This window comes from Hemibagrus wyckioides, linkage group LG06 (genome assembly GCF_019097595.1).
Source record: "Hemibagrus wyckioides isolate EC202008001 linkage group LG06, SWU_Hwy_1.0, whole genome shotgun sequence".
NCBI lineage: Eukaryota > Metazoa > Chordata > Actinopteri > Siluriformes > Bagridae > Hemibagrus > Hemibagrus wyckioides.
The window spans coordinates 14,765,236-14,777,279 of NC_080715.1; the positions used below are offsets into that span (position 1 = coordinate 14,765,236).

The window sequence follows — 12,044 nt, forward strand, 5'->3', positions numbered from 1 at the left end:
AAATCCTGATTTATGTTACAATTTCAAGATTTAATTAATTCTCAGGTTAAAGTCTCTCTCAACCATCTTTTAATGATTGTCATGATGCAGTGGAGTCTGTCAGTGCTGACAACCTGTTCCCTTTGCAGCTGCTCCTTTTGAAGATAACCACAAAATATTTAGCAGGGACAAAACTCAACAGTTTCCAAAGAGCCAGTATTTAAGTCATCCAGTTGTACAATTAAAATATCCAAATAAACATCGGGGGATAATCTCATATTGACTTTTTCCTATGAACTGCTGCGTTAATCATAAAGACTCTTCTGTGCTCATCCCATGACTCCTAGTCTCTAAATATTCTAATACTCAACACCTACTACTGTTTGATTTATCGCATACAGTTGTAGAAGAATAACGATTTAGAATCCCTCTATCCGATACTCAGAAGAGCATGAGGTTAGTTTCGAGTCTGCTCCTGTCAAGGTTTCTTCTTATGTTGTCTCAGCTTTTTTTTTTTCTTCCATTTTTTCGCCATTCAATTGCTCATGAAGTATTTACATCTCCATGGAAACATCTTTTAAGCTGATTTGTGATTATATCTATTATTAAAAGTGCTATACAAATAAAATGTATCCGAAATGAATTATCCAGTTTCATGCTATTCACGTTATTCTTTATCCAGGCAAGAATGACATATTTGGAGAGATGATCCACTTGTATGCAAAACCAGGAAAATCAAAAGCAGATGTGCGAGCTCTAAGCTACTGTGACCTGCACACCATCAACCGGGAAGACCTGCTGGAAGTCTTGGATATGTACCCGGAGTTTTCCGACCACTTCCTCACCAACCTGGAGCTCACCTTTAACCTGAGAGATGATATCACTAAGGTAAGCCTTTATTTGCAATGTAAATTTTGATAGAGTGCATTTATGAGATCAGGACAAGACTAGCTGTAGTAGTAACCATAGGAGTAATAGCTATTTTATGTATTTCTGTAGTTGTATTTTTGGAATTACTCTTAAACACTAATCCTTGTCTTTTCACAGCCCAGTTATGCATCAGGCAGTGACTCAGAAGGAGAAGACAATAAAGACAGAAGAAAGATTTCTTTCAGTTGTAAGCAAACCAAAGGTAATATAATACTAATCATTTATACAGCTTCCGGTTTATGTAAGCTGTCAAGTTTTATTGTGCCTCATGTTTGCAATGCTGCATTTATGGCTGTTTGTCACCATCTTTTTGTCCTTTAATACATACAGTGTTATAGTGTAGCCACTAGTTAAGCAATCTAAACAGTTTAAATGGCTCAGTAGATTATGCTTATAATACAGATAACTTGCAGTAAAATGTGTTTCTCACACCTGCCACTGTACAACTACATTAGAGTAAATATGGGCTCTTAATGTTGTTTACATTTACAGCATTTTGGCAGACATTTTATCTCATTTTATACAACTGAGCAACTGAGGAATAACGGCATCGCTCAGGGGCCCAACAGTGGCAGCTTAATGGACCTGGGATTCAATCTCACAACTTTCCACCCAATAGTCCAACAACTTAATCCCTAAGATACCATATTCCCAGTTGTACCACAGTTTACATGTATTTTCTCCCCAGTAAAAGGATTTTATAATAATAATACCAGTTACATTGGTCCTAATACTTAGAGTTATATATTTATAACAAATACATACACATTTAACATTTATCTGAGGTTCACTAATCCAGCTTGCTCTTTGAGTTGCCCAAATATTACCCAATATCCAAGGATACTCAGGGAATTAATCTGGAAAGGATTTCAGGAGATGTTCAGTGTACCAGTAGAGAAAGTTTCTACATGATTAACTTTGGCCATATTGCTTTTTACCTTGGAATAAGAGTTTTTTCAGCAAGAGTTCCAAGAAAGAGACCACATTGCCTCACCTTTCCAAGGCACTTTGCTTGGAATAGCCGATAATTTGTGTAATTATATGATCCACTTAAAAAAAAAAATAGATTCTTAAGAGTTTTGTTAGATAGTTAAGGGCTTTAACTTCCTAAAGAGATTTTAAACACTTTCTAAAAAGGAAAACAGGGTCCCGTCACACAGTTCCACAGAGAGTTATCTATAATCAAGTCATTTAAGTCATTTTACGCTATCTATAAGACATTTGTGTGTACATGCAATTGCAACCCTCAAACCCTCCTCTTTATATACAACACTGTGTGTGTGTGTTAAGTGGTATTATTGTTTTCTCTGGAGGCTCCCAGTGGAGGCTGGGACTCTGTGCTGCATCACAGGGTGTTCCTTTAACCAGTGTTGATGACATCCCACAGGGGGTAGCATCAAGGACATGGAAAATGAGAACAAGAAGGAGCGGCGCGAGTCACGACTCAGCTCAAAAAGAGGCTCTGATGACTGCAGGGCTTCCAGGGAGGAGCAGCAAAGAAATCAGGCAACTGGAATAATGGAATATCCATGCGTAGACAGTTACACACCATCCTCTGATTGCAGCCCGTTTAGTGGCAAGATGGACAGAGAGGCATATTATTATGGTAAGACATCATCACTGTCTTTAAGCCCAGTGGACCTTGAATCCAAGTATGGGGAATGTAGCTGATCACACTAAACACTCAGTGGTGCATTAGGCATTAAACTTTATGTTAACACTTTTCCTATCCTCTAGTAATTTTTTTCTTTGCTGTGTTTGTAGGACTGGACAGTTTGTGCATTACTCTCTTCTCCAAAGTGGTTTCCTTAACATAAATAAAAGTGCTCTCATCAATCTATTCAGCTGCTTTTACTTAAACTTAGCACTGTATTCTATTTTAGTCCCTTTCTGAAGCCCACAGCAACTCCAGCACACATGGAGGGAACCCTGAGGTTATCATGACGCCTTATGCTTTCCTTTGTATCATCTACAATGTAGGGAACAACACCTGATTGACCGTGATCTCACACAAAAATAATCCACACCAGCCCAAACCACCAGTGTGTTATTCCACTTATCCCACGACTATTTCCATAAAATATCATCAATAATTTTTAACTGTTTTGGATACATTTAATGTAGTGGAACGCCCATGATAGAAGTTCAATTCCAGGCATGACATTATAGCAGCTATAAACATGGTCATTACCTCACCAGTCCCTCTTTTTACTATCTTTTCAAGTTAATAAGAAATGAAAGTTGTCATGAAGAAAATACAAAGTCCATGTCTGGAACTTGACGGACTCCTAAAACTCATAATGTTCCATAAATGTTACATAATAATATCCTAACAGAAAGCATTGCCGTTTCAACAATTATTTCATATTATTGATGTTAAACAATACATTTTACCTGTTTATTATAAGATTATTATAGCCTTATATTATGTATACACTGTACAAGTCGCCGTGAATTAGCTCTTACTATAGGACTGATAGTATTAGAAGTAGCTCAATAGCATGAATCATTTATGTTACAGCTGAAACTGCTGTCAAAGCTGCTCTTAATTACTCAAACCCGTCTGATTTGAAAATTAATTGTGCTGTGGTATAAACTGTAATTAATATCATTAATCATCATTGTTCTACTTAGATTGACCGATTCTAATACAAAAATGTGAGCTTCAAATAAATAGACAATTGACAAAATGACGCATTATAACCTCAGTCTTAAAAAAAAAACAGGCTTTTAGTTTGATTGATGCTACAGGGGATATTAAATAAATTAAACTACTTTTCATTTGCCCCCAGATATTCTACATTTCTAAAACAACGATTGATGGGTTGTCAAGGAAAACAGGGCACAGATAATTAAACAGTTACACAAAGTAATCAGATCAGACTATCTTTATCATGCTAAAAAAAAATACAATGAGGAGAGGGAAAAAAATGAAAGAGCAGTTCAGGCCTCACTAGAGCATGTCTTTTAGGAGCTTAAGTCACAGCACAACTTCTTTTTACAGGCTTTAGGGAAATCCACTAGCTTACCATTCCCATCAGGTTTTTCTCAGCATGCATATAATGTCCTACATGACTCCTACAGGGCCAAGTAAAGTTACTTCCACATAACCATCAAGGAGTCCCTCCGATATGACTAACAGAGAGGGGATTGGTCTTGAATGTGACCTGTCTAAGCTTTTTAATAAGAATATCCTATCGTAAATGCAGAAACACACAGGACAAAGACAAAAGTAAATGTCATACAATGTACACACATGTACACTCAGATACTGAGTGATAACATGCTTAGGTTATAGGGAACTGTCAATACACCATTAATTCACGTCACACGTATTCAGGGTGTACTGTTTTCTCTAGGTGTTTATTCAGGGTGTGTTGTTTTCTCTTTAAATCTTACATGTCGTTCAGATGCTGTGTGTAAGTGCAAACCTGAGATCAGAGCACATTTCTTATGTAAACCATTTCAGACTGTACAATATTTATAGCCATATGCTGTGTACTATGAGATTTATTCTCAAGTGTTAGATGTAATGCATTTTGATTAGACTCATACATTCCTGAAATACATCTCCCTGAGAAACTTATCCCCAGATCAAGATGCCTGAATTCCTCTAAAACTATAATAGCTCTGCCTGCATTTTTTATTTCTGCACTTTTACAGGATTTCACAGTGGGTAGAAAAAGTCACTGATGTTTGCAATTGCAGAGTGCTTCTGGCTCTAGGCATAAGTGGAATTTTTAACTGGTGGAGACTGATTGAATGGCATCATTAGCCTCTTTTCTGGCCCCAGTGTCTGATCTAAGATCAGTATGAATGAGGACTCAGTGTTCTGCTGGCTTCTAAACACACAGGTGGAAAGAGGAGATAACCTTTTGTCTGTAGTGTCTCTGTTAGGCTGCTGCTCAGAGATAGGAGCATCTCAGCAGCACAAAAGCAGTAAATAATAATAGCATAATAGTGCTCTATTGGTCACCCTAGTGATTTTGATAGCATCTGTAAATAAAATATAGGATAAAAAGTCTTCTGAAAGCACAAAGAGTATAATTCTTTGTGTTTGTGTGTGCACATGCAGAAAGGCCGAGTGCTGACTGGGGCAGCGTGAGGCCAAGGGAGGCTTTGGAAGACTCACAACCTCAGACTCATAAACTGAGAAGGGAGGAGGAAGAGGAGCTAGAGTGTGATCTAACATATGGTGAAGTACAGCAGAGACTGGACCACCTGCAGGATCACCTGAACAGGTTTCATACATTCACACACACATACACAATATACACATGGTATTTTTGTTGCTATTGTTGTTGCTTTTGCTAAAAATATGTATGAATATCTTATATATATATATACACTATATTGCCAAAAGTATTCGCTCACCCATCCAAATAATCAGAATCAGGTGTTCCAATCACTTCCATGGCCACAGGTGTATAAAATCAAGCACCTAGGCATGCAGACTGTTTTTACAAACATTTGTGAAAGAATGGGTCACTCTCAGGAGCTCAGTGAATTCCAGCGTGGAACTGTGATAGGATGCCACCTGTGCAACAAATCCAGTCGTGAAATTTCCTCGCTCCTAAATATTCCATAGTCAACTGTCAGCTGTATTATAAGAACGTGGAAGTGTTTGGGAACGACAGCAACTCAGCCACGAAGTGGTAGGCCACGTAAACTGACGGAGCGGGGTCAGCGGATGCTGAGGCACATAGTGCGAAGAGGTCGCCAACTTTCCGCAGAGTCAATCGCTACAGACCTCCAAACTTCATGTGGCCTTCAGATTAGCTCAAGAACAGTAGCAGAGAGCTTCATGGAATGGGTTTCCATGGCCGAGCAGCTGCATCCAAGCCATACATCACCAAGTGCAATGCAAAGCGTCGGATGAAGTGGTGTAAAGCACGCCGCCACTGGACTCTAGAGCAGTGGAGACGCGTTCTCTGGAGTGACGAATCGCGCTTCTCCATCTGGCAATCTGATGGACGAGTCTGGGTTTGGCGGTTGCCAGGAGAACGGTACTTGTCTGACTGCATTGTGCCAAGTGTAAAGTTTGGTGGAGGGGGGATTATGGTGTGGGATTGTTTTTCAGGAGCTGGGCTTGGCCCCTTAGTTCCAGTGAAAGGAACTCTGAATGCTTCAGCATACCAAGGCATTTTGGACAATTCCATGCTCCCAGCTTTGTGGGAACAGTTTGGAGCTGGCCCCTTCCTCTTCCAACATGACTGTGCACCAGTGCACAAAGCAAGGTCCATAAAGACATGGATGACAGAGTCTGGTGTGGATGAACTTGACTGGCCTGCACAGAGTCCTGACCTCAACCCGATAGAACACCTTTGGGATGAATTAGAGCGGAGACTGAGAGCCAGGCCTTCTCGTCCAACATCAGTGTGTGACCTCACAAATGTGCTTCTGGAAGAATGGTCAAAAATTCCCATAAACACACTCCTAAACCTTGTGGACAGCCTTCCCAGAAGAGTTGAAGCTGTTATAGCTGCAAAGGGTGGACCGACGTCATATTGAACCCTATGGATTAGGAATGGGATGTCACTTAAGTTCATATGCGAGTCAAGGCAGGTGAGCGAATACTTTTGGCAATATAGTGTATATATATATATATATATATATATATATACACCTTTTTAATTCAAACATGCTCCATCTAGAAGCAGAGACATGTCTGATGACCCATAGTGTGTCCATTACCAATGCCCTAATGAGCAAAGTGGTGTATGCTAATCTAAAAGCCACACACACCTTCCCTATTCGAAACATTTATCTAAACACCAAAGAAGAACAGTGCTTAGTGTTATCACTCATTCACATGGAAAATAGGCATGGTGAGAAGAGTAGACAAAGCTCAGTGATCAATGCACGCACACACGTGCGCGCACACACATACACACACACACACAATACACACATACAGGTATATACAAATTTACACACTGGCAGACAGCAGACTAACAGCAGGTGGTATTTTTAGCTGAATTGTTGGCTGAGGGGAAAAGAGACATCACGGTGCAGAAATCCTGCACCAGCTGAGTCTTACATCTCTGATCTCCATTAGAGGCCCAAACCACCCTGATCTCTCTCTCTCTCTCATTTGCATCAATTTTGCTGCTGGGTAAATGTAGCGCTACCTATTCCACAGATACTGTCGAGAAACGCACACTTGAAAAATGACAAACTTTCAAAGCAAAATACACACTTCTGCATGTAAATGTACTTTTTAAGCATTTTTATTATAATTGCTGTATAAGGCACTAACTCAGTACCAAACAAGAAAGGGTAAAGTCCCGGTCTTTCCTTACTCAAATATGGCTGAAGCCTTCCTTTCGAAGCTCCAGAGCTAATGGGTTTAATATTATTTACTAACTGGTAAATATACCATAACCTCTTGGAAAGGAAAGGAAAGGAAAGGAAAGGAAAGGAAAGGGACGGGACGGGACGGGACGGGACGGGACGGGACGGAAAGGAAAGGAAAGGAAAGGAAAGGAAAGGAAAGGAAAGGAAAGATTGTACATATAGTACTTCATATGTCTATTCTTGGAAATAAGAACAGATCAATTTTCTGTGATTTTAGCCAATTATATTTCAGAAGAATGTGAATGGCAGAATGATCAAAGAACAGGCTCCTGTTTCTGCAGCACAAAAAGAAAGCTTTAATAACAATTGCATATATTGCATTCTTTTATGCATTTCCAGCATTCTAAATCTAAACAGGTTGGGATCGGTGTTTTAATTATTTTTAATCCCTTCAGTCAAAACATTTGCGGAATAAACTTTAATAAGAGGAAGCATGATGTTTCTCTCAGAGTTCAGAGCCACAGTTTAGATTCCTGTGTGTTATTCCAGGTTGGAGTCTCAGATGACTTCAGACATCAAGGCTATCCTGTGTTTACTGCAAAGAAGCTCCTCTGCAGGCCCTCCTGCATACAGTGCAGTGACTGCCAGCCTGGAGAAACAGGCCATCAGAACACAGTCTGCAGTCAACACCAGCCAAACCATCACGCCTGTCCCACAGGTAGAACATAACTTACACACCCTCTACACTACACACTTGCTTACCAGAATAAACACAAACTCAGGATTCCTGTATCAGGGCTTTAATTATGTCGTATGTGATGCTAGAGAATGCCATGTAATAGATACATTTAATAGTTTAGGGTTTTGTTTTTGGTTGCTGGCCAAATGCTGATTAAAGCTCCATGATAATCATGCACCATGTATAGAATTGGCTGTTTTGGTATACATATTAGAAAGCAGAAAAGAGTGAGATGTGCTGAATTTTTGAAGAGCAAGAAGCCTGTTTCTTGTCAAATATGTTGCTATTTTTTTTCCTCAGCTTGTTGATCCAAAGGCTTACAGAATATTATAAAATTCTAGTTTTGATATATTTAATCAGAAGCAATTCTACATGGTAACTGTTATATTTCATTATATTTTACATTTTGAGCTACCTAGCTAACTCCTTCCTCTGCAGACACTACAATTATCTATACCAAAATCTGATTATTTTTATTATAATTACTTTATTCCTATTATGCCACACCAATTTGCCAACACTTAAAATTTATAAATTTATATATATATACATATATATATATATATATCAAATATAGATGTATATACATGTATATATATACATGTGAAAAAATCAGATGAAGTATAAAGATTACCAGGAGTGAACACCAGGCTGTCTGAGGGGCAGGGGTGAAAAAATAAAAAGGACATGTAAATGACATTACTTCGTACACATAGGGGCACCTAGATGACACTTCATCTGATTTTGTCACATGTTGGAAAGCCTATAGGGCACTGCTTCATGTATGCTCCACTGGAAGGGTACCCTAGAGGGCACTTTTTGCGCTTTCTTGCAGGTAGGGGCACCCTACAGGGCATTTCATCACTTTTTCCCATTTGAAGGGCAGCCATTAAGGCACTTGATCATGTTTTTTTTTCCACTGTAAGGGCAGCCTAGGGGCCTTTCCCCCTGCATCCCTGTGAGTCTGCCAATGTTTATAGTTATGTTTGATGGTCTTGAGCATCCACAAATCAAGTTAGTTCCTTTGATCACTTTGTTATGACAGCAATAAAGAGCCTTTTTTTCTCTCTTGACGACAATAAGACCAACCATACAACTTGTCATGTCACCAGGAAAGTGCATAGCCCTATGTCCTGGTGGCTCTCCTGTATCTGACATGGCTACTGCTTTACCTGACTGTAGCTCGGACACAGAAAACCTCACTACATTAATAATTACACCTGTTCATTCTCACTTTGTCTTCCAGGCATTATTGACTCCTTGGTGAAAATAAAGTCATACAAATTCCATATTAAGCCTGGCATTTAGCTAAGTGCATGCTGAAAGAGACAAGGCTCATGCATATACTCTCACTCTGACTTTTACTCTCTCTCTCTCTCTCTCGCTCTCTCTCTGAGCAGGACCAAGAGACAAGTCAACCCCAGAGCCCTACAACAAATGAGAATGTCCACTCCAAGCATCAACATTCCAAATCACTTCTTCCAATCCACCTCTCCTCACCGTCCCAGACACCCAACACCAGTACAACAGCTGTGGAGCTCCACAGGCCTCTGTCTGACCCTGGACTGCCAAGATGTAGCACTGAATCACTTCCATGACTATAAGACTTCATTTCTATATAGCTTAGTGGGCTGGATTGCCACCTTTAAGAACATTATGCTTGTATGTGCAAGAGGAGAATAATATTCCTGGTCACGTTTCCATGGAGCTGAAACTGTATTTCCTTTATTTTGAACATTCTGTTTGATTTGAGTGAGAATCCCTAAACTCTGACCTCTTTTGTAGGTTTTGCTCCATGCTAGCCTGCTGGATGTGAATAAGTAACCTCACTCAAGGACTCAGGGTCTGGTTCATGGCAACATTAGAAAATGAATTGTGATGGTGGACACTCATCTCTATGGTGGTTCATTTGCCCCATTATAAATTTACTGCTGTGTTCTATCATTCAAATTCATTAAACACTCGGATAGGTCGCAAATCTAGGACTGTCAGTAGTCCTATGGTATATTATGGTACTGTTTGACTTTTGGTTGATGAACAGCACTTTCACAGGTCACAGCCATGTAGCCATTTTCTGCCTCAGTTTACAGTTACACGACTTTGTTGGTATCCAAGGTTAAAAATTCAGGAGATAAAAAGAGACTGGTATTTGACAATATCATCATATTCTCACACATGTAATTACCACTTTCATCTACTTACAGCACATTCCTGTTTCAAAGGTTAAGTAGCATGTAGTAAGTCTGTCCATAGAAAAGTGCATGTCTGAAAGCATTACTTGTTGCATGCTTGCAACATACTGGAAAGCAATTGTAGTGTGATTCTGGCATGTATCTAAAATGTTTTTATTCTTTATTTTAATGGGTCATATTGCTTTGCACATGAACCAGAATACTGGAGGCCTAGAACTATTTTGATGACCAAAGCTTTGGTACCACACACATGTAGCTCTGAATATGTGTGTGTGTGTGTGTGTGTGTGTGTGTGTAAAATTTTTTAGCAACTACTGTAAAACAGTTATGGCTGAGACTGGATTTTTAAGGAAACATCTGTTTAGTTTTCAAACCATCATGGACTTTTAGTTTTACAAGTTACTATTCTGCTCAGAATAGTAACAAATGGAATATGGTACCTTTTATATTAATAGCTTCCATTGCAAATTAATGCAGCAATAAGCATTTAAGCCTACGTATTTATGTATTTATTTCACCCATTTGTAATGGATGCTTAAATTGACTTTCGTTGGGTCTTAACAACACCTTGTTTACTGCCAGTAGAGCATGTTTCACAGTATATGTTACTAAATGTAGCCTAAACTTTAAACACTGAATAAGGGTTTTACTAAAAATCCAAGTGAATATTTTCACTTATCAGAAAGGGAAAACAACCCTCCTAAGAAAATTCGTATCGCACGTTAGGAGCCTCAAATGCAGCATTGAAAAGATTTTTATATTCATATCTTGGGTGTAGAAAGGAACGAGCTAAAAGTTCTATTTATTAAATTTGACCTATTTCATAACACCACACATCCAACACCAAACATTAAAATAGAATATGCTGTAACTTGCTGGATCAAGTGCTGTCTGTAAACATGTCTTTACTAAGTACTCGCAGATCAAGAGCATGCATCCTAAAGACTTCTGTCACACCCTCTCCTTTCATGTAAAAAGATTCGCACCATTAAACCTGAAATGTAGCCTGCTGATAATGAGAGTGGACAAGTTGACAGAAAATTATTGTGAACTTGCATATTGAATATTTTAAAAAAATATTGCAAACTTTTGCACATATTCTCCAAACTTGTACAAGATAGTCACTTTTTACCTGAGTGTGTTTCACATGTTGTTTAATTTTATTATTTTTTATGCATTTTTAAAGTTTGCCACCATATATTTTATACACTGCAACACTATACAGGTTATTTGAATGTGTCAGTTATTTGAGGAATTAATATAAATAGAACTATATAGTGTATATAGCACACTTGCTTTAGGAGATTACTTTTGAAGAATTGTATAAATTAATACACAAATAAAAGAGAATGCTAAATATAAGTTTTGAATTCCCTGTTGGTGTTGAGGTGTTTATCAATCCTGCCAACACTGTTCCACCACACACACTAACATGTCTGTGTCATGCTTGTATGTGATACAATCCACCAAATAGCACATGGCCAGTAGCGGGTCTCTAGCGAGCGGCATATAAATTGTGAATAGCAGATGGTATTCCAGTCAGGTATGTTAAGAAATGATACGCAAGGAAATGCAAAGAGATCCTCTCAATAATACTTCAAATAAGGTTTTGTTGTATTGTTTCTTTTGAAAACGATTACACAATATTGTAGGTTAAAGTCAATAGATTAAGTTGTGTCCTATGCACTGTGACAACTGAGGAAAGATTAGTTTGTTATTAAGATGATTAGTGGAATCTGTCTATCTGTCTGTCTATCCATCTATTTCTGTCTGTCATAACATCTATTTATTTTTCTGTATGTTTGCCTGGCTGTCTGTTAAAAATTTACAGAGCTAATTTTAGAAAGATTTTGTGCTTGGCAGAGGAGTCAAGAGTAGAGAAATGCTTTACTGGCCTATGTCTCCAT

At 38.6% G+C, this 12,044-nt stretch overlaps 1 protein-coding gene across 4 annotated transcripts in view; it reads left to right on the forward strand.

Annotated features, from left to right (window-relative positions):
• Positions 1 to 11,459, forward strand: part of LOC131354898 (potassium voltage-gated channel subfamily H member 7-like) — a 64,712-nt gene extending 53,253 nt beyond the window's left edge. For 3 of the 4 annotated variants that reach the window (XM_058392999.1, XM_058393000.1, XM_058393001.1), the window contains 6 exons: positions 662 to 867; positions 1,027 to 1,111; positions 2,297 to 2,515; positions 4,985 to 5,150; positions 7,756 to 7,924; positions 9,346 to 11,458. In XM_058392999.1, the coding sequence (XP_058248982.1) occupies positions 662 to 867; positions 1,027 to 1,111; positions 2,297 to 2,515; positions 4,985 to 5,150; positions 7,756 to 7,924; positions 9,346 to 9,543 (1,043 nt within the window). In that variant the 3' untranslated portion in view covers positions 9,544 to 11,458. Of the gene's footprint in view, positions 1 to 661; positions 868 to 1,026; positions 1,112 to 2,296; positions 2,516 to 4,984; positions 5,151 to 7,755; positions 7,925 to 9,345 lie in introns of all 4 variants that reach the window. The other variant, XM_058392998.1, reaches the window with a different exon arrangement.
• Positions 11,460 to 12,044: the final 585 nt, after the last annotated feature.